Below are 24,143 nucleotides of genomic sequence, written 5' to 3'. Positions count from 1 at the left end.
CTAACTGCCACTACCAATAATATCTTCATGAAGGGAAAGGTATAGAGTATTCTCATAGCAAAACTTGGAAACTGTTCTGTTGGCATTGTCGTCGTTTGTGTGCTACAAACAACACGCTGAAATAAGAAAAATTAGAGAACACAGGGGATAATGCATTCTTCTCTACCTGCCAACCCTTCATCGTCCTGGTTAGGGATATGAACATCAGGGAATTCTCAGGTTTGGCTAAGACTACACTTAAAATAATTGAAGACCCAGTTGTTATTTTTCTTTTCCTATTCCCTCAGTACTGTCCTCAGTCACATTCACTTTGAAGGCCACTCAGCGAGGTGGTTGAAGTGGAGGAGAGCATTCATGTGGACCTTAAAGTGAAATTCCTCCCCCTCGTTCCTGAGTCAGCTATTAGAAGTAATGCACCTCTCCTAACATCTGCCTTAAAGTTTTTTTTCAATTGATAAACTTTTAAAAATTTTTCAACATGCTAATTTATCCCCCCTCTCTCACTCCTCCCCCCTCTCTCGTTTCTTGGTGGAGCAGGTGATTGCCCTCTTCACATCCGCCTAAGAGCTATTGCTGTTGACATTGGCCACCTATGGGAACTTAAGCAAGTCCAGTCTCTGGCCCACAGCCTCCCTCTTTCCTCTCCCCTTCATGGCGCATCCACTGCTCATGTGCTTGTGCATCAAGGATTTTTTTTTTTTCCTTTTTGGTATCACCTCAGGCTTCTTTAAAAATATATAGATTAGCAAAGTGACCTTATTTTTATTATTTCTAATGTATCTTTATTGAGGTTAATGTTCCTACTCATGTAAAGTCATCATTTTCTCTTTTAATTCCTCTTGTTTCTTCCCCATCTTCTATCTTCTCTTTGAGGTTTCTGTTTTTCTCCTTCCTTCCTTCCATCTTTCCCTCCTTCCTTCCTTCCATCTTTTTACTGAATCTATTCAAATTACCAGGCTTTTTACAGACAATTACTCCTTTAATTCTTGCCCTAGCCATATAAAGTAACCAGGAAAAAGACAAGAAAAATCTAAATTTCAGAGCACAAGAATTAAAATCCCTACCTCAGACCATGAAACTTTATTTATGAGGGTTCTGGACTACCACTACCTTCATATATACTATTACATGAAACTTAATATACAGATTGAAGTCTTTAAACAAAATAGCCACAGTTCAGTTCATTCCTGAATATAAATACTGGAGGATATGAAGAAACTCTAGCCACAGCAAGTACCAAGAAGGGGGAGAAGAGTACAATATACTGAAAGCTCTTCAGAAATAGGGGGAAATTCAGAGGAAACTGTTATGCCAGGACTCGTGGAACAGCTAACAGGTTACACCCATGATGGTGTGTGTATTCCTTCTGTTGCGTGCTATGTACTGAATGAGGTGTTTCACTTTGGTTGGAAATTTTCCCCGGTGCAAAGAGTCATAAAGAGATTCTAGTTTTTATGCTTACTTGCTTGTGTTCTTGTCCCATCTTTTTTTCAAAGAAGACAGTTGGATTAATTGAACACATGTCAAAGGCTGACCAGCATCCAGAACAGTGGAGAGCAAATTAGGACCCCTCTTATCTGGAGCTTCAGAACTAAGTATTAGATTAGTTAATAAAAACTGATTAAAAGAAAAAAGCATTTAAATTCTGTTTCATGTTTCTTAGATGAATCACACCCATGAAGCATTATTGATTTCAGTTTTTATTTTATTTGTTGCTTAAACATACTGGCAAAGTTATTCAAGCATAGAACCCTAGGTATTAATTACTTCCCCAATAATATCAATTGTTTTCAGTAATTTGCCTTTTCGAGGTTTTTCAAAGCTATTTCATGTTTTCATAGGCAAAAAAACCCTCTCCTTTCCCAGTCACATTTAGCAATTATGTTTAATCAAATTACATAATTAAAATAACAGGCACAACTTGAAAAAAAAACAGGTTGAGGATCAAACACAACTGACTCACGGTTAGTGTGCGTTTCAGCTGGCAACAAGGAGAATGGGCCTGGCAGAGACCAGCCAAAGTGCCAGGATGTGCAGAACAGTGCATGTGTTTAACAGTGGGAATGAAGTGTTAGTGAATCAGGTCATTGGTGATAGGGAGGTTGTTTAAGGGAAATTCTGTTATAACTAGGCCAGTCATTTCAAAACCATGAACCTATGCACTGTTGGTCTGAGTTACTCCTTTCATCCTGACACACCCCAGAGGTCTTCCTCCTTAGGCACGTTCATGATGCTTCCCACCACCCAGGACTCCACAGAAGATGTTAAAGATGCAATCGATAAAATACTTTATGTTAATAAGAGAATGTGAATTACAGGAGAGTCTAATTCCCTGTAATTTTTAACTAGAAACTTTTGGTAATAATGTTCCTGGGTTTTTTTTTAAGCCCTTCAGTGACATCTGAACAATCCACATATTTAGAACTGCCTCAGAGGCTCAAGTTATTTCTCATATCACTCAAAAGAGATGGTTACCTGTTCTTTTTGCCTGAAGCTTATTTGTATTGCCAGCTCCCAACTGACAGCCCTCCTGGAGGGATTGTCCTTACTGTGACCTGTGAAAGCATACTTAAATGAGGTGGATTATGAAAAATATTGTGGAGGAAAAAAAAAATCTCATTTACAAATTTAAAAGTTTAAATACCATCAGTATAAAATGGTTATCTGGAATTTTCAAATATACATATACATGTATACATATGTGTGTGTGTATGTGTGTGTGTATATATATACATTTTTTTTTTTCATACTTCCAGACCTGGAGCTAATTGAATGCATGTCTTTTTGCATCTCCACTCCACCAGAGGTAGAATGTTAGTACATAAAATAAAATCTCTATTAAGATGAAAGTGTCATGAATAATGACGATTTACAATTTCAAGGGTGCTCTAATTTTCTCTAATTACACATGTCCTTTATAATAACCACACAAAAAATAATGTTTCTCATTCAACATAAGGACAGTTCTGATATTCGAGTGAAATACTCATTTCCTTAAGTTAAAAGATGGTTGTAGTTTGGCCATTGTTTCCTTAAGAAATGTGCTTTTCTTTTAGTTTAAGCATGATTGTGTTCATAGCTAATACACAGTTACAGCAAATTCCTCAAGTTATGTTTTAACAATTCTAATGATGGACATATATCAACATCATCCTGTCTCATAGGTTCTTTTATTACTTAATCTTGATACTTTTAATATTTATATGATAATCCATAGCCCTCATCATTAAGAAAAGAAAAATTAGTAATTTAAAAATCTCTCTTCACTAGCACTTAGTGGTCAATTTACATAAATTTTGTGCAAATTATTAAAACATTGGTATGCATAATGATTGCTATAGGGTATCATTATTTAAGTACTATTTATTTACATAGTACTTTAATGTAATATGCTGTCTAATCTTCAAATCTGCATTTTTTCCGTAGCAACTCACAGACTACTGATTGTGTGCCCCAATAATCATGAAGTAAACAACCACTAAGTGTTTGATTTTAATATGATTTTCCTAATAATTTATGAATCAGGCATTTATTTCTCTTATTCATCTTATTAAATTAATTAAACAAGGAGACCATTAGTCTGATTTGCCTTTTTTATTGAAGTATAGTTGGTTTACAATATTATATTAGTTCCAGGTATACAGAATAGTGATTCAGTATTTTTACAGTTTATACTCCATTAAAAGTTATCACAAGATAATGGCTATACTTCCGTGTATTATACAATATATCCTTGTTGCTTATCTATTGTACACATAGTAGTTTGTATCTCTTATTCTCATACCTCTAACATGTCCCCCCCTTCCTTCTCTCTCCCCACCGGTAACCACTAGTTTGTTTTCTGTATCTGTGAGTCTGTTTCTCTTTTGCTATATATGTTCATTTGTTTTATTTTTTAGATTCCACGTATAAGTTAAAACATACAGTCTTTGTCTTTCTCTATCTGACTTAGTTCACCAAGCATAACATTCTTTAGTTCTGTCCATGTTACTGCAAATGGCGGAATTTCATTCTTTTTATGGCTGAGTAATATTCATATATGTATATATCACGTCTTCTTTATCCATTTGTCTGTTGATGGACACTTGGGTTACTTTCATATCTTGGCTATTATAAAAAGTGCTGCTATGAACATTGGGGCGCATCGATCTTTTCAAGCTAGTGTTTTCATTTTTTCCAGATATGCACCCAGGAGTAGACTTGCTGGCTCTATTTTTAGTTTTTTGAAGAAACTCCGTACTGTTTTCCATAGTGGCTGCACCAATTTACATTCCCACCAAAAGGGTTTTCTTTTCTCCAAATCCTGCCAACATTTGTTACCTGTAGACATTTTTTTTTTAAGAGGAACTTTATTAATTAATTAATTTATTTATTTATGGCTGTGTTTGGGTCTTCCTTTCTGTGCGAGGGCTTTCTCTAGTTGTGGCAAGCGGGGGCCACTCTTCATCGCGGTGCGCGGGCCTCTCACTGTCGCAGCCTCTCTTGTTGCGGAGCACGGGCTCCAGACGCGCAGGCTCAGTAGTTGTGCCTCACGGGCCCAGTTGCTCCGCGGCATGTGGGATCTTCCCAGACCAGGGCTCGAACCCGTGTCCCCTGCATTGGCAGGGAGATTCTCTACCACTGCGCCACCAGGGAAGCCCCTGTAGACATTTTGATGATAGCCATTCTGACAGGTATGAGATGATATCTCATTGTTGTTTTGATTTGCATTTCTCTAATAATTAGTGATGTTGAGCATCTTTCCATGCTCCTGATAGCCACTTGTATATCTTCTATGTATTCAGGTTTTCTGCCCATTTTTTGATTGGGTTGTTTGGTTTTTTTGATATTGAGTTGTATGCGCTGTTTATGTGTTTTAGACTGAGTTGACTTTAATGCCTTAGCAGCCTACATAGGCAAACACAAACCTAAGCCTGTAAATTCCTCAAGGTTAAGAAATGGAAACCTAAGGGCAACCAATCACAAACAGCCAACTAGGCTTTCCCAAATGATGGAACTCCTTAAACTGTAGCTAATCAGATAATTTCTTTGCTTAGCTTCCCCCTCTTCTCTGTAAGTCTCCCCCAAGCTCCTGTTTGTGGGACACTCTTTACTTCCTGTTTGGTACTGCCCCATTCCAATCACTTTTCGATCAAATAAACTCTTAAAATTTTTAATATGCCTCAGTTTACCTTTTAACAATCTTCAATTGGCAAACGTTTCCTTTTCTTCAAAAAGGAATTCTTCCTCTTCCACTTCCCAAGTATTACAACATTTAAAAAACTGAAAGCTTTTTTTTTCAGTTTAATAAAATAAGAAAGTAGTTCCTTTTGGCAAGCTGTATTTGTTCACATTTTATGTTCATATTGTTTTTATGTAGTGATACCAGCTACCAGTCAGACCCACACTGGAATGCATTACTTAGGTGTATCACAGCTTCTAGGTTGAGGTAGAGAAAAACAATTAGTTATTCATAAAGCTACTTTTAAAGCTAATTGCTTATTTAATACTAGCTTTTACCTAAAGTACAACTATAAATACTTTTAAGTATGTTATTATACAATAAGTATGCTTGAAATGCTTATGGCACTGTATTTTATACTGGGGAATGAGTCTCAGAAAATACTTTTGTATGTAATGGTACTCGTACATCAGATGGCCATACTTAAGTCCTTTTCCTTGAGAACAGAGGAGGAAATGAGAGGAACCAATGATCCCTTCCCCTACTTTGAATATCTTTTGCCAGCACTGATTTGAGGATGAACCTCCTTATTTCCTGGCACTGTTACTCATTCCCCACCTTCTGTCTCATTCCTCTTCTCTTATAGAAACTCAGCCTAGAAGAGTTGATGTGTAATCTTTCATTTCACCTTTCCTGGGTTGATTTAGACACATGAATTATTGGAAAGTGCATGATGTTATGTTGTATACGTGTTTGTTTTTCAATTTACATAAATGGTGTTGTGTATATTTCATTCTGTTTTTTCCCACATTCTTATGTTTTTAGATGGCTATGTATGAATCCAGTTCATCACTTCTGACTCTCAGAAAGTATGCTTTTGTGTATGTGTGCAAAAGCACACACAGACACATGCATGTGCACACATACATTTTATATTTTCAATCTCTATTCCTCTAGGGATAGTCACTTAAGCTGCTCTTCTTTGCTAACATAAAAAATTCTACAATAAATATGTGTGTGCATTTCTCATTGAGCACCTATGCAGAAATTTGCAGGGGTGGGGGGAGGAATACCCAGGAATAGTTTAATTTTAATAACAACTCCCGCCATCAGCAGAGGAATATTTCAGCAATACTTGATATTATCTCAGTTTTTTGTTTTGCCATTCTGGCTATACCTTGTTGGCTATAAATTGCTCTTTTTATTTAATTTGCATTTATTTAATTAATAGTGAAAATTTAACTATCGGCATTTCCTTTTCTCTGAATTGCCCTTTAATATGCTTTGCTCCGTTTTCTGTTGTTTTATTCATCTCTTTGGAGTGTGTGTGTGTGTGTGTGTGTGTGTGTGTGTGTGTGTTTGTAATAACCCCTTGTATATTTCACATCAGTAGTTCTCACCTGAACTTGAAGTACCCATATGTCTTGTGGAGGCAGGGACCCCCAAAGTCCCATTCAGGAAGTTCACAGGTCAACACTATTTCCATAATAATTATAAGATTTTCTTTGCCATCTTCTCTGTGTTGACATTTGTACTGTTGCCACAGAACAATGGTGAGTAAAACTGCTGGAGTCTTAGCACAAATCAAGACAGTAGCATCAAACTGTACTAGTAGTCTTTGTATTCACCCCCATTATGCACACGCTGGAGGCCAAAAAGAAAAGAAAACTCCAGCTCATTTAAGAATGTCCTTGATGAAACAGTAACGATCATTAATTTTATTAAATGCCGATGTTGGCCATGTCTTTAACATTCTGCGTGATGACATGGGAATCACACATAAAGCACTTCTGCTGAGTACTGAACTATGAGGATGATCTCGAGGAAAAGCACTTGGGAGATTGTGTGACTCGCAAGCTGAACTACCCCCTCCTTATTTGAACATTATGTTTACTTCAGAGAACAACTGACAAACCATGACTATTCATACCTGGATATTTGGCAGATATTTTCTTGAAAATGAACAAAGTAGTCCTGCCATATTAAGGAAAACAACTGACAGTATTTGTTGCTAGACAAAACTTGAAATTTCAAGGGAAAATTAGAATTTTGGAAAAAATGTAACTGTCAGCGTGAGCTTGAGAGCTTCCAGTGTTTTAAGATTTTTTAATGAAATTGGTGGTGATATTAATGAATGTGACTTTTTGATATTATATAATAAAATGTGTAATCTTTTAGCGAGTCCACATAGCTCCGTGAGTCTATATTTTCCAAATGACCAATGTATGATTTTACAAAACCATGCAGGGGTAAAAGACCCATTTAAAGTGCAAGATAAACCAATGGATTTTAACATAATGAATATGAGAAGTCCACTGGTAGATTTCAGATTCCACACTGCAACTTAAATTTAATAAACCATTTCTTGTTAAGTTCTGATGTGGTAGCAAAGAAGAATATAAACACTTATCTGGAAGGGTTATTAAAATACTCCTTTTTCCAACTACATATCTGTGTGAAGCTGGCTTTTCTTCATACTTCAGCCAAAAAATATTTTGCATTAGATTTGATGTGGAAAATAGATATGAGAACCTACTTATCTTCTCTTAAATCAGATATTAAAGAGATTTACAGAAATGTAAAATAACCTCTCCCCAGTAAAATTTTGGCTTTGGACAATTTATTATTTTACAAAATTATGGAGTTTATGTTAAAATGTAATTGGTTTGTTACTCTTATTTTTAATTAATCAATTATTTTACTATTATTAATAAAGTTATTAACTTTAAAAATTAATAAATATTTCTAAAATTTGTCAATTTTAGTTTCTAATATAATAAGCATTGATATATATATATACCACAATGTCAGGTATCAGTGTATTTTCTCTTTGGGGCCCTCAATAATTTTTGAGAGTAAAGGAGTCTTGAGACCTAAAAGTATAGAACTAGTGCACTAAATAAGCCTGCCAGCTTTTGACATTACAAGTATCTTCTCCCAGGCTGTCACCTTTCTATTACCCTTACCCAACCGTGTACTTGGCTGAATAGAAACCTTTAATTTCTTTGGGGAGCCAATTCCATTTTTCCTTCACATTTATGCTTTTCTGGTCTTCTTAAAAGAACAGCTTCTTCAACTCTGAGGTCACAAAAATTATGTTTCTACATTTTCTTCTGTTAGATGAATAGTGTTACTTTTCACATTCGGTCTTCAGTACATTCCAATCCAACTTCATTTCTCTCTATATAGAGAATCAGTTCTCTCAACACCATTTACTAAATAATCTATCCTTTCTCCACTGGCTTGTAGTGCTGCCTCAAGTGTCAATATATATGCGGGACTCTTCCTGGATCCCCTTTCCAATTTGCACGGATATTTTTCTATCTATCTCCTAGCACCACATTATTTTTAATTAAAATGGTCTTGTAATGTCTTAATACATGGCAGATTTCCCCCATTTTGTTACATCTTTTTCAAGATTCATTTAGCTATCTATTAATGAAAGTTTATTTTTCAATGTATAATTTAAAATAAAAAAGTATAGATTTTTAGAATAAATTTATCATGGCAAATAGTTTTTTTCTGCATTTTGATGAAAACTGCACAGAATTTACAAACAAAATTGAGGGAATAAATTTATTATATTGTCTCATCCATTAAAATTTATACTGGTCTTCTATAATGTCCTTTAGTTCAAAAATATTCTCCATAAGTCATATTAATTATTTTTGAGGTTAATTTCTAGATATTTTATAATTACTGTGGTATTATAAATAACATCTTATTTTTTTTACTCTAATTGTATTTGTATTTTGAATAGGTAAGACATCTACAAATTAGAAGCTTCGAAAGACACAAAAGAGTATAGTAAAAATTCTTCTTCCTAATTCTCTCTTCCAGATATCTGTTTACCTCCTTTTGAAACCATTGTTAACCAGTTTCTTATTTTTGCTTTCAGACATTATAATTATGTACAAGAAAATATGTATATTTATTATTCGCCCTTTACAGTAAAGAGGAGTATGCAGTGCACGCTGTCCTGTTACTAAAGTCTTTGTACTCTTTTCACATAATTTCCAGATAATTGTAGATCATCTTCTTTGATACCACACCAAAACTTGAAAGCAGTAATTTCTTAAATCGTATGCTAAGATCTCCTCTCTTTCTCTCCTCTCTCCCTGTCCCCTCCCGGCTCCTTCATTCCTGTTCTTTTGTTTTACAACTGAATTGTATTCATTTTCTGGACTTCTCCATAATGAAATGGCTTAGACCCCTACTGATAGACATTTTAAAATGCTTGAAATTGTGTTATATTATACATAGTGCTGCAGGGAACAACTTTGTACTTACATCATTTTGCCTATGTGTGATTATACTTGTAGGCTACATTCCTAGAATGAAATTGCCGAGTTTAAGAAAATGTGCAATTGTCATTTTGTTTCAAGTCACTAAATTGCCCTTCATAAAAGACTGTGTCATTTATACTCCCACCACGAAGGTACATGCTTGCCTATTTCTTTACACTTTTGCTAATACCATATAATAATTTTTTTTTTTTTTTTTTTTTTTTTTTTGCTTTTTGCTCATGTAAAAGGTGAATTATAGTACCTTGGGGTAGATTTAATTCAATTTACATGAAGAAGATTGAGTATCTTTTCATATGTTTAATATCCATATATATTTCCTTAGATGTCAACTAATGAAATCCTTTGCCCATTTTTTTCCCCTTAGGTTGTCTGTGCTTTACCTATTAATTGGTAAGATCTAATAATTTTGATTAATCCTGTGCTCTGATAAAAATATGAATCCCAGTTTGTCATTTGTATTTTGACTTTATTTTGCTTTTTAAAGAAAATTTTAGTTTAATATAATAACATTTGTAAAACCAGTACCATGATTAGAAAGTCATTTTTATCTCTGAGAGTATTCTTAATTCTACATTTCCTCTGTCCTTTGTGGTTTCTTTCTTTCCTTCTTTCTTTCTTTTTTTTCATTAGAGTGTTTAATTCACCTGGAATTTATTCTGGGATAAAATGACAGATACTGATCTCAATTTATTTATTTAAGGTGTCTACCAAATTGTCCCAATCCAGTTATTGAATATTCCATCTTTTCTCCACTAATTTGAATATCACTTATTTCATATACAAAATTTCCTTACCTACTGGGGTCTACTTATTGATTTTTCTCTTCTGTTTTATTGATCAGTCTGCCTTTACATGTGCCAGTATCACACTATTTTGATTATTTATATTACATTTTCCTTTGATAATTGCTGATATAGATTAATTATATGTTTTTTTAAAATTAATTAATTAACTTATTCATTTTTGGCTGAGTTGGGTCTTTGTTGCTGGGCGCCGGCTTTCTCTAGGTCCGGCGAGTGGGGGCTACTCTTCGTTGCGGTGCGCGGGCTTCTCATTGTGGTGGCTTCTCTTGTTGTGGAGCACAGGGTCTAGGCGTGCGGGCTTCGGTAGTTGAGGCTCACAGGCTCTAGAGCGCAGGCTTAGTAGTTATGGCGCACAGGCTTAGTCGCTCCACGGCATGTGGGATCTTCCCGGACCAGGGCTCGAACCCGTGTCCCCTGAATTGATAGGCGGATTCTTAACCACTGTGCCACCAGGGAAGCCTGATTAATTATATGTTGATCTTATATTAAGCAAACTTGCAGAACTTTTTAATTAGTTTTTATTATTTGTTACTTCTCTTGAATTTTCAAAGTAAATTGTTATATCATCTGCCAATATGGGCAATATCTTTATCCCATCGCCTTTTAGAAAGGGTTTCATAACCTGTCTTTCTGCTCACTAATTTATTCTTCAACTATGACTCTTTGCTTGAAGTCACCCCATTGGGAACTTGTTCAGCTTCATTTTAAACTTTATTTAACTTTATATTTTTTATTCTCAGTATTTCCAATTGGTTTTTTATTATTTTATTATTTAGATGCTTGTTTCTGTCTTATGTTTCAAAAACTCCTTTATCTTTTTAGGGATTTTTAAAAATTTTTTTGAAATCTTAACCTGCCACCTGTCAGGAACCCATTAATTTCCCCTTCTCCCCCATGTTGAATCTAATGGTTAGATTCACACACACACACACACACACACACACACTTAAACATAATAGCCCTAAATATCTTATTAGTACATAGCTTTGGAAGTTGATTTCAAAGTTTTTTTCATATGGTTATTATGATTATTAGCTCATATAAGGGCAGGACACAGAAAAGGAATGCCCCTTTTCATTTAAAGAACAACAAAAACTAAACATCAACCCAAAGAGTAACCACAGAGCTTTCTGGGTGGCAGGTGTTATTAAATTTCTACATGCATTATATCATGTAATTTTCACACGTAAGAACTCTATTAAAATCCATTTTACTAGGGAGGAAATTAAATTTCAGAAAGCTTAGACAAGTTGTTCAAGATATATTGGTGGGAAGTGGCAAAAGCCAGGGCCGAAACTGTCAGTATTTTTCTGCCTTCTGCCTGGTCTTTGCCTGGGTTCTAGGCATTCTAGATCCAGATTACGTATCTTAATATTTACATTAATGCAAGGAAAACAGTTCACTCAAAACACCTTAGAAAGTACTTTTGTTTTTTTAAGGACATGCAGTATACCTACTACCCAGTGGAACAGTAATTTCTCTGAAACCAGATAAATAAATGAAAATATTTTATTGCATATCCAAACATCTATCAAGGCCACAGGGAGTAATTTTGGAATTTCTGATATAACCCCCTTTAGTAGACCTTTAGTTTATTTACACCTTCATACAGGCAGAATAAACAGAAGTCAGATCACCTTTTAGCCGATGTTATTTTACAAAAAGATCACAAAATAATGTTGGAGTGGGATGAAAGGGGATTACTTGCAGCAAATTTTGTGGTAGAGATGTTTTTAAAATCATGTGATAACCTTCTCCCAAGGTTTAGTTTATTTCTCACAGTAATATAGATTCCTGGTATTAAATTTGTGTATGACTATGACAGTGAAATCTTAGCTCTTTTATATATGAATTCCTTATTACTCCAAGTTTAATAATGCTAGATACAGGAGAACTCAAAAGCCTAAAACCTAGTAATTGCTAATAATCCCTGAACCAGTATTCTATGAATCACTTTTTGGTTGTTATTTTTTATTTGATGAAAACAGTACTGATATTTAATTACAAATACCTACTAAAAGTAGATACCACCCAAGTTGGGTGCTGTTTACTCTCTGGGATTCCAGCTCCTTGAGATATATATTCAGAGCTTGCAAATATTAGAGCAAACAGGAGTCCTTTAAAACATCATTTCTGATATGACTCAGAGAGAAACATGTACTCAGATTTTCATTTTTTGATTGTTACACAATTTAAGCTTCAGAAAATTAGTCTACAGCTCATCAGCTAAAACTCTAACAGAGATAATTTGGCCATCTATAAGGGGTGTAAACAAGATAATTGAAACAAGATAAAAGATAATGAAAAAGGAATGTTCAGCAGTATCAAGTGTGGAATTTGGCTTCCAAAATGGGAGGAAACGTGATTCATAGTGTCCACTGTTTATGTTATATATATTGGAAAGATTTAGACTATGAAGAGTCTTCATGTGAAAAAAAAAAAAATGCTATACATATGCTAGTGGAAGAATATGGCTCTTTCATAGCAATGTGCTCATTTACCTAACATACAGATAAAGTCTCTTTTGGAGATAACCTTTACCAAATCTCACAGCTAAAATTACAAAATCATCTTTAGAGAACGAATTGAGATAAAAGAGTAATAAGTAAAATTTACCTTCATGGGGAGTATTCTTTTATTTGTACCTCCAAACAAGAATGGGACATAAAATGTATTCATGTCAGTGATTTTGATGTCTAAGTATTAAAATGAGAAAAGCAAAATCAGATATATGAGTCAACTCACTTCGCACTGTTGAAGAAAACAGGGACCACAGGCCCAGAATTTAAAAACAAAAATGTTGTTTATAGGTTTGCTTTACAAGAGTGAAACGTGGGCATGCTCGCCAGTCAGAGGCTGGGGACCATCCACCCCAGTTCTTTAACTCATCCAAATTCCAGATGAGTAAGACAGAGACTCGTTTTATGAGCACTAGTTGGGGAAGAACCATCAGAGAGGGAAGATGAGACTTAGGGAAACTCAGAATAGGGAGGAAGGTGGACCGTGCCATGTTAGCAAACTTTCAGAAGCTTGAAAGGGCACTGGCTACGTGCAAGATTCAGGATTGCCCTTAACACATTAACACATTTAAAAATCTATAAATCCAGGGAAATAAAACATTGTAGGTCTTTTAATGAGTCACAGTGTTTGTCTGGGGTGGGAACTCTTTAATGATTGCTTTCATAACTCCAATTTTTGACTTTTTAAATGTATGACATGTTTTTAATCATATAAAAACAATGATTCTAGAGGCGCTGGTTTCTTCATGCACATCCTCCGCCATTTCAAATGTTAACTCTTATAGTCCCGTCAGAGAGTGGAAAATCCTTATCACTTACATGAATCTGAAGATTTTCTGGTTTTCTCAGGAAATGGTCTCTGAATTATTAACAATATTATAGTATAACAGATTTAAATTATTCTGATTTGTAATTGGTGGAGAGGAGAGCTTTATGGCGATTTGTCAAGAACATTAAAACAGTGCTTTTCTACTGAGCTTAAGATTTTATAGACATCATAAAGGCATTTTAAAGTGAATAGAACAATTTTTAATATTTGCCCATATATGAAGAAAGTATTTTTCTTTTTTTTTTGTTGTTATTTTTTTGTAATTTATTTTTTTAATTTTTATTTATTTTTATTTTTTTCCACACACACACACTGTATTTTATTTTTACAAGAGATAAATAGACTGACACCAAGCATTGTATGTGGATGACCACAACAAAAGCAACAATGATTGCAATTACCAAACATGAAACACACTCAAACTATGTCATAATATTGACATTCAGTCCAGTAATCCTCCACTGTAACAGTTCCTTTACTTTGCAGTGAAAATTGATTTGTATGTTCTTTGCCTCTGAGTCCGTGTGGGATTTTTTTTTTTTTAATTCAGACAGAAAGTCACAAAAATTATACTCATCCTCATCAGTTCACTCAATCCCATGTAATTAATTTTTTTTTTCATCTTGATCTTTTGTTAGCACTTTTATGAGTTCATCAGTTTTTCATTAGAGTTCTGAAAATGCTTATTCATTCAGTTCAGCAGTACAGTCAGTTACCAGAAACCTGTACTTGTCAGAGTCTTTTCCATGAATTTCTTGAAGATGAAACCCTTTTATAGGAACATATTTGCAAAAGCATCAGAGTACACCCAGAACTGTCTGTAAATGACAAAAGACTTAAAAATGACCACAGTTAAAGATTTGATGAAAGTTCATAATAATGCAGTTGACAAGAAAATTAGTTATTTCTGAGATATACATTTTAAAGTAATAACTAGGATTATGACTTATAACATTATACCAGAACATATAAGATTTTTAGAAATTTCATGTAATGTCTGAAACATTTATATTCACATATTTCCATACAAATAACCCAATGAAACTTTAGTATTAGTTGTTTTGTTTGTTTGTTTGTTTTATACTGCAGGTTCTTATTAGGCATCAATTTTATACACATCAGTGTATACATGTCAATCCCAATCGCCCGATTCAGCACACCACCATCCCCAGCCCACCGCAGTTTTCCCCCCTTGGTGTCCATATGTCCGTTCTCTACGTCTGTGTCTCAACTTCTGCCCTGCAAACCGGCTCATCTGTACCATTTTTCTAGGTTCCACATACATGCATGAATATACGATATTTGTTTTTCTCATTCTGACTTACTTCACTCTGTATGACAGTCTCTAGATCCATCCACGTCTCAACAAATGACTCAATTTCGTTCCTTTTTATGGCTGAGTAATATTCCATTGTATATATGTACCACACCTTCTTTATCCATTCGTCCGTTGATGGGCATTTAGGTTGCTTCCATGACCTGCCTATTGTAAATAGTGCTGCAGTGAACATTGGGGTGCATGTGTCTTTTTGAATTATGGTTTTCTCTGGGTAAATGCCCAGTAGTGGGATTGCTGGGTCATATGGTAATTCTATTTTTAGTTTTTTAAGGAACCTCCATATTGTTCTCCATAGTGGCTGTATCAATTTACATTCCCACCAACAGTGCAACAGGGTTCCCTTTTCTCCACACCCTCTCCAGCATTTGTTGTTTGTAGATTTTCTGATGATGCCCGTTCTAACTGGTGTGCGGTGATACCTCATTGTAGTTTTGATTTGCATTTCTCTAATAATTAGTGATGTTGAGCATCTTTTCATGTGCTTCGTGGCCGTCTGTATGTCTTCTTTGGAGAAATGTCTATTTAGGTCTTCTGCCCATTTTTGGATTGGGGTGTTTGTTTCTTTAATATTGAGCTGAATGAGCTGTTTATATATTTTGGAGATTAGAAAGTATTTTTCTTACATGGTAGCATTTAATGAATGATTATGTTGTGTCAAAAGGAGATTTCTATTTAAATATGAGAAAAATGTTGAAAAATTTATTAGGTGACAGTTATGCTGCAGCAAACTATTGTAGGGTGATTTGGAATGGGGAGAAAATATCAGTTAGAACATCTCCATATAATGAAATGAGAAGTATTTGGTGAAAAACCCTCCATGGCCAGTGTGTACTTACACAACCCATAGCAGAGACTACAGTATAAAGATTGAGAAACTGAAGATACTTCTGTACTTGTTTTTTGCCATCATTGTTGTCTTTACCTTTTCTTATTCTAATACTCAAAGATCTCAAAGAGGTTTGCATGTTTTATTTTAATGGAAATTTCTTGAAGGCTAAAGCAGTTGAGACACATTAACAGTTATATTGACATTAGTTTCATAGTAATGTCATTGAGGTTATTTTGAGAAGATAACATTCTCATTTTTCACTTTGCTAACTCATACTTACATATCATAATCAACCAAATGCTTTCAGTACTTATATTTCGGGGACACATGGCCCTTTTCAAATCTTGTTCCTACATATTGCTTTACTTTAAAAAAAAAAAAAGTATACCATCAGAGAAAGACATTTTGAAGCTTAGCTTGATGTATGCTTGTTTTGTATTATTTAAAATCTTTACTAATAAATAAAAGTGTTCCATTTTCAAATTTGATATCATCAGCACCGTTATCCTGGAAGCAATGAAATTATAGTTGATTATGCCTTGTCTCCTCAGATAAATTTACAAAGAAAAATGAGAGTTACTGGTGTGATTACTCAAGGGGCCAAGAGGATTGGAAGCCCAGAGTATACAAAATCCTACAAAATTGCCTATAGTAATGATGGAAAGACTTGGGCAATGTACACAGTGAAAGGCACCAATGAGGATATGGTAAGACTTACATGACATTATTAATTTGAAAGTAAACTCCCATAAGTGATCATGGATTACCAAATGATTGCTGAATATTCAGCAGAAGTCTTATGCTGTTGAAAATAAATTTATGATTCTTTTAATTGGACCAGTGGTGTGGAGAGGGTACGGTGTTATCCCAAATTATCAATGTACAGTAGCTACCTTTGAAATCTTTCTCAGATTTTAATTGGTGGTCCTATAAACACTTTATCACAAGGTTAACATAGTCCTGTGTATGAAATTAAGTTTTATTTTAACAACAGTCAGCTTTCAATTTCATTTTATTGCTTTGACAGATTAGCACTCTCTTTAATCAAATAAATACAGATCAAAACTATTATTTTTAAAGAAAAAATATAATTTTTAAAGAAAAACACCAAGTTATAGAAAACATAAATATCTTTATATACTTCATATTGGAAGAAAATTTTGTTATTTAGCAGAATAAAATATTTTAGAAGAAATGGATATAATATTCTATGTCTCCTTTGCCTTTTCATATGATATTTCTAATTTTTAAATTAATTTTACCCCCCATTTTTAACTTAAAAAAATCAGCACTGCAGCTCATTCCATTTAAAACTGAGTCATTAGACTAGACTCTCCTACATTTTATGAACGATTTTTTAAGTTACCTTCTTAAATGAATTTAAATAGGTTTTCTGATTATGTAGAGGGTAAAATGAGAATGAGATTTAAAGGAATTAAAAATAACACATTTTAGCACTTAATTTTTAGAGAAAATTAGCTTTTCACTGGAGATATATATGAAGAACTAGGAGCCTCTTATCTGGGACAGACTGATAAGGAAGTAATCTTGAGGAATCAGACCCTAAAATGTCATAAATCTGATCACAGTATTAGAGAAACTGAGTGATCAGGAAGCAATAGTGAAGACTGGTTCCTAAAAACAAAATGAAACAAAAAAACTATAATCACTAAGTAGCAAAATGAGCAGACAGACCCCTGTCCCAGATTAAGTTGAAAGATTAAGGTAGTCTGAAGGACTGGCCTTAAATTGACACGACCATCATAGTAAGGTATAGATTAAGCCATCGGTCACAGTGGTTTACAGCTTTAATGAGGATTCTGTCTATAGGCTTGTTTTTTTTTTTTTTTTTTTTAGGGAAAAAAGCATTATATTTTATTTATATCAGTAGAAGAAAAATAAAATACTAAGGTTGCAGAAAGGTATTAAATATTGAATTTACAGAAAATTATATTTATATTCACTTCTCATGGCAAGGTGCTTTCTAAATGCTCCAGACCCCTAGATTATTTAATCCAATCTTTGAGAGATTACGTTGTGTAGGATATAGGGTCAATATATGAAAATAGGTTTTAAGAAAAAGCTGTTGCAATTAATAATTTTAAACTCTATGTTATCTCTTTACATAGGTGTTCCGTGGAAATGTGGATAACAACACACCCTATGCTAACTCTTTCACGCCCCCCATAAAAGCTCAGTATGTGAGACTCTATCCCCAAGTTTGTCGAAGACACTGCACTTTGAGAATGGAGCTTCTTGGATGTGAACTGTCAGGTGAGTCTCATATTATGTATTTCTGTACTCTCTTTAAAGGAAAAAAAAGTACATTTGTATGTAGTGTGTTACTAACTTGCAAATTTTCAACACTCATAGATGTTCATTTCTGCTACAAAATGTCTAGGATTTGGTTCAATGAGAAAGAGAGAGAGAGAGAGAGGATAAACAAGTTCTATAACATGCTACAGAATAGAATTAATGTAGAAGGGGCAATGTATTTCTTTGAGTGGTCAAAGAAGGTACAACACATTTTCATTGGACACTTTTGTCAAATTTAAATGTGCCTTCTTGATTTTAATAGTAACTATGATTTATGTTTCATGACAAAATTTCAGTAAAAACTGGAATCTGCCTGACCTCATAAATTGCAGTTACATTTAGGCTATACGGCATAGAAAAGTAAGCTTTATCTTTGTACATCTACCATAAGAATTTAGTTTTGTCTTTTTTTTTTTTTTTAGGTTTTATGAAACATGTAAATTCATCAATGCTTCCAAGGAGACAATACTTTTAAAACCAAGATTGCTACTATAAATTCATTCTTAGATCATTCTTATCTAACAACCTGTTTATTGTACAAACAGTGGTTTTCGAACACAAAGATGATCTATCAAGGGACTCAGATTTAAATAATCCTTGTCTTCCAGGAGCATCAGGACTAGATATAAAAATGAAGACTTTATGAGTGGATCTCACAGTCGTTCACTTTCAATCTAGCTAGATTCTGAACTAAACAGAAAACCTTGTCTAGGCATTTCACTGTGCTATATTTTTGGTGGCTGTTCTTATATTTCTATTATCAACATTTACAAACTATCTTTGCCACTTTGGCCTGAGATTTTGTTCAAACCACTGTGTTTTTAAGAAAACTAGAAATTCACGTGTGCCCCACTTTTTAGTGTAACCTCCAAGTATGAGAGACTTTTGTCATACTTACAGAAGTGCCGTTTAGTTAAAAATAGGACACATCCCTGCAAAGAGACAACTGAGAGCTTTTTATTCATTTCAAAATGTTGCATATAGGTTAAAACGCGCACACTTTATCTATTTCCCTTCTTGGGTTTATTTGTGACGTTAAGAAAGGGAATGATTTTCAAGGAAATAGAAGTTACTATTAAAAAACAACCAAACTTTAAATGAACCCATTACATTCAAAGGAGTTAGAGACATTTGGGCAGATGAATGAATCTATTGATATTTTAAGAATCACATTTTCATGTTATATATGGGTGTCTTTTATGAAGCAGTCAACATACAGTTTTAGTACCATTAATTATCAAAATGGGGATGTTTTCCTTATTTTGGTAATTTGAACTGGCTTATTGACTACCAGTAAATCTCAGCGGAATTATTGCTGCACGGTGTTTATGTTGCATGTCACTATATCACCACAGGCCAGTGTCATCCGTAAGTCATTCATCATAAAGCAATCAAGAGGAAGCCACAGTATGATGAAGTTTGCTGTTAAGTCCCATGCTTTTCAGGTGCTACAACATCACCTTCCCCAATTTTTCAGTCTTTTGATTCATGAGGGCCAGTCTCTCAGACATGGTACAGTTACACCCCTAAGATATGAATATATTTTACTTTCAAGTTTGACGAGAGGTTACACCTGACCCTTTATGGATTTTTATGTTTTCAAAAAGAAGCCATACCTCATCTCCCAACCCCACAAAATGATTTTGAAAGTGTATGCAGAGAATAATATCTCTTAATGAATGCTTATGAAAAAAATAAATAAATAAAAATTTAAAAAACAATGGGACTTCCCTGGCGGTCCAGTGGTTAAGACTCTGTGCTCCTGATGCAGGGGGCACGGGTTTGATCCCTGGTCGGGGAACTAAGATCCCACACGCCCTGTGGTGTGACCAAACACATAAATAAAAATTTAAAGCTAGGGCACCTCACTTTAGAAATAATCAATTTTGTTGTTAATACCTCATTTTGTTCAGGTGCTCTCCATGTTGGTAAAAGAGTTAATTTATACATATAAAATCATATGGATGAGGAGGGAAATTGGTGATGTGAGGCAAATTGACAGAGAGGTTAGCTATAACACTTGGAAATAAACATTAGTAGAATGTACCAAACTATTTCCCACAATCCAGTGCAACACTGTAAAGCCCAAGGCTGCCTTATTGTATTCAATAAACTGTTATAAGAGCTCTCAGCCTGCCTAGAAGATAGCAGTTAATCTTTTTCCAGATACTTACAAAGAAAATTCCCTTAAATTCTCCGAAAGAGATATGATTTAAGATGTTTAGCATGAAATGGATCATGACCGTAATTAGTAGAAGAATAGTCATTCATTCATTCTTTGAACAAATTATTCAGCACTTCCTCTGGGCTGAGTACTAGACAGCAGAGTGGGTAATGAAATGAATTCTATAACTAAGCAGAAATGGTCAAAGTAAAGGTATCCCTTTTCTATCCAATACTTCAAAAACTGTGTTACATCGCAAAAAGGAGAAAAGCAATTCTTTCCTTTGTGTCTCTTCTGTAAGCCAAGCAGTTGTACAGAGATTCCAGTGGCAAGGTGGGGGGTTGGTGGTGATAACAGAAGAAAAAGTCAGAAATCCATAATACAGACAATGCACGTTACCTCAGAACTGCTTGAAGATAAAGAGCATGCTATTAAGACTTTAGGGCTTTCTAAAATCTTTGAGATTTTTGTCATGAAATTTTTCTTTTTCAGAATTCGTATTTAGGATTTAGAACTACTTATATCATGGAACTTGGGGTATATAGGTCTCCTATGCCTGCAACTAAACAAAACTTGAGCTAAGACATCCAGTTGGCTAGCCCTCTATGTCAGTCTCTGTCATGTTTGCATAGGATAGGAATTTCCTAGAGGGTGGAGGTGAAGGCAAATACGGAGGAGCCTCAGGAAGGAAGACTTGATCTAGATCTACTAGGACAGAAAGCCAGTAATTGCAATTAAGAATTATATTTATCAGTGAAAAGTTCTAAACCACCTCTCTTAGAGCCTGGACTGAAAATGGTGTAGTTTCAGAAATTGCAGCCAGTCATAGGATATTCTTTTAATACTCACTGGTATGCTGATTTGGGGACTTAATATTGTCATCTGTTGGAATAAGCTTTATGGAGATAATAAAAATAGCTAACGTTTACTGAATGCTAGCTATATGCCAGCACTGTTTCTAAATATTTTATCAACTAATTTCTTAGAAGACTTTTTTAAAGATAATTTTGATTATTATGACCATTTTATAGATGAGAAGACTGAAGGACAAAGCGGTTAAATAATGAGTACAAGGCCACACAGCTAGTGTGTAGGGCATTAGCAGAGCATGAAGAGATGACATTGATCAGAGAAGTCTCCTATTTTATCTTGGCTTTCTTGATGATCAAACTTACCTGTGTGTTCCTTGGCCAAAAGGTAAAATTTTACATATGGAAGACTCAGCCGCTGGCTAATATGATAATAGAATCATGCTTTCCATTACAAGCTTTGTGAATGTGAATTTTGTCACAATTGCAATTCAACATTGGGAAATCCTGTGTATATGTCCATACACACATACAAGATTTTTCAAGGACAAACAAACCCAAATTTTGTACCATGTCAAACCTGAAAATATATGTGGCAGATCTGAAAATCTTCAAAAAATATCCAATACTAGAGATTATGGAGTATGATTAAAACATAAAAATTTATGAAAAGTCTTGTCCAGTAATGGTTTTTGCTAGAATTAGCTTATTTTTTTTCTGTTATCTGTTAGTTTAAATTCTACACTAGCACAATGTCAGGTATATGGTATACGCTGAATAAATATTAGTTTCCTATATTCCAGAAGAAGCCATGTTGGTATTATAAGAATCAGTGATAATGATTAACAGGTTTCTTGGAAAACAAATGCTGTCCAGTTTAGAATATACCATCGGAGCAGTTTGTGAAAATGACTTTGTACTGAGGGAACTTTCATTTTCAGTATTATGAAAACAAATAAAAGAAAACCAAATATCCTCTCTGAGAAAATGTTCCATTTTTAAAGACAAAATGAAACTGTTGAAAACCGGGAAACCGTCATGAGGCTATCAGTAATAAGACAGGAGAGAGCATTTCAGCATTGCTTTCATTTTGCAAAATCATCTATCACAGAAAAGTAGTTTGAATTGTCTGTCTTGTTTTCAATTTTTCCAAAATATATTCAGACAAAATAGCTTGAATTGGTTATCTTGTTTTTCGATTTTGTTCCCGATTTATTTCTGATTATAGCCGTTTTTTGAATTTAGATGCTCTCTCTTTGGGAGAATGAATAGCATTATGCTTAATCCTCTCTTGCCTATCCAAAATGAATGCAGAAAACTTCCCAGCATGATAAATTATTTTTCTCATAGAGCCCTTCTCATTTTCTTCCAGGCTGTTCTGAGCCTCTGGGGATGAAATCAGGACACATACAGGACTATCAGATCACTGCTTCCAGCATCTTCAGAACTCTCAATATGGACATGTTCACTTGGGAACCAAGGAAAGCTCGGCTGGACAAGCAGGGCAAAGTGAATGCCTGGACCTCCGGCCACAATGACCAGTCACAATGGTTACAGGTAATATTTTCTAAAAATGTCTCACTACCCACTTTTCCTCTTCCTTAGAAGATTTCCTGTTGGTTAGATAAATATCGGAGTCATTATCTTCATACTAGTTTAAATGTGCCTTCCTCTGTGGCTTAACTAAATGGGTAAAACAAAAATTCCTTATGAATCCGTTTTCGTGTGCTATTTTTACTCTGATGTTGATTTATAGATGCTACTGTCAGACCGATGCAGCAGAGTGGACCAAATCACACTACATGTAGGTCAATTTGATTGATTATGAGAGGATTTGCATTTTAACTCTCATCTATTCTAATGCTTTGTGTCAATATTGGTTTGAAAGCATCACAGCAGGAATCCAAACCGCCTTGAAATCATGCCACTGACCAGCAGATTGTTCCCATAGAATCATGACTCATGACTTATTAGCTCTTTATCTGTGGTTGCTAAGCAATGGAGCAATTTGATTACATTCTCATAAGAAAGCTTGCTTGTAGAAGGAAAGCATAGACATTGCAGTCTGTTTATCATTTGCAAACGAGGTAAGATTATAGTCAGTGCTTCTTAAAACAACCTTCTTGAAGCGCACTTATTTATGGAGTACTTTTAAGTGTGCACAAATTTGTTAATGTCTTCTGTAGCAAAGAAAAGTAAGACAGCTTAATTCCATAATGAGGTCATTTTATTTGAAAGATACGCGTTCTCCTCTTATTGATTTTTATGCTGCGTGTATGCGTTTCAGAACTGTGGTAATTCATTGTATTTCTGGAAATCATGAAAACAATTACAATAGCAAATGTCACCCCTCATCAAACCAGATTTGCCACATATGAAACTCTTCTTACCAAGTCACCTGAAATTTCCAATAGTCTCTTCTTTCTTGACCCTACTTTTCCCTATTCTTACAGAAATATTCACTTTTTTTCTTTACTGTCCCCTAACATTCTACCTGGATATTTATTGATCTGAAGCTTTATTTAGTTCTTTCATTACCATACATAATGGATATAATTATGTATGTCTTTCTCCTTTTACTACTCTGTGAACTTTTTGAAGGTAGGCTTTATACATATATATATATATATGTAATACAGGACATATTTATCATCCCAGAGCCCAGCCTCATGTCCTTGCCTATATGTAGCAGTACTACTAAATTAAATCATTCGTTTGACAAATGTTTGTGATGTACCTCTGAAGCGTCACATACCATGATAAATAGCGATGGCACATGAGCGAGCAACACACTCTTCTTGCTCCGAAGACATTACCTCTTTCATAAACCATTCCTTTTATTTGCTTTGCATAACACCACACTTTGTTTTTCTTCATCCTTCTCGCCGCTGCTTCCCACTGTCCCCCAGGCCACCCTTCCTCTGCCTGTTATCTTCCTGACAACCTCATTTTCACCAACTCCACACACTCACATTAGCCAATTTAGTGAGTACTGTTTATTTCAACTACTGAAAAAAGGATTCAGCTTCTCCAAAATTCTTTCTCTTCTCACCATCCCCACTGCCAC

General features: G+C 34.6%; 1 protein-coding gene across 2 annotated transcripts in view; it reads left to right on the top strand.

Annotated features, from left to right (window-relative positions):
• Positions 1–24,143, top strand: part of EDIL3 (EGF like repeats and discoidin domains 3) — a 440,701-nt gene that overhangs the window by 301,361 nt on the left and 115,197 nt on the right. For both annotated transcript variants that reach the window (XM_068535611.1, XM_068535613.1), the window contains 3 exons: positions 16,339–16,494; positions 17,917–18,061; positions 22,449–22,633. In XM_068535611.1, the coding sequence (XP_068391712.1) occupies positions 16,339–16,494; positions 17,917–18,061; positions 22,449–22,633 (486 nt within the window). The remainder of the gene's footprint in view (positions 1–16,338; positions 16,495–17,916; positions 18,062–22,448; positions 22,634–24,143) is intronic.

This window comes from Eschrichtius robustus, chromosome 2 (genome assembly GCF_028021215.1).
Source record: "Eschrichtius robustus isolate mEscRob2 chromosome 2, mEscRob2.pri, whole genome shotgun sequence".
Lineage (NCBI taxonomy): Eukaryota > Metazoa > Chordata > Mammalia > Artiodactyla > Eschrichtiidae > Eschrichtius > Eschrichtius robustus.
The sequence above is the reverse complement of the archived record's forward strand: the minus strand, read 5'-3'. Positions and strand labels throughout refer to the sequence as shown.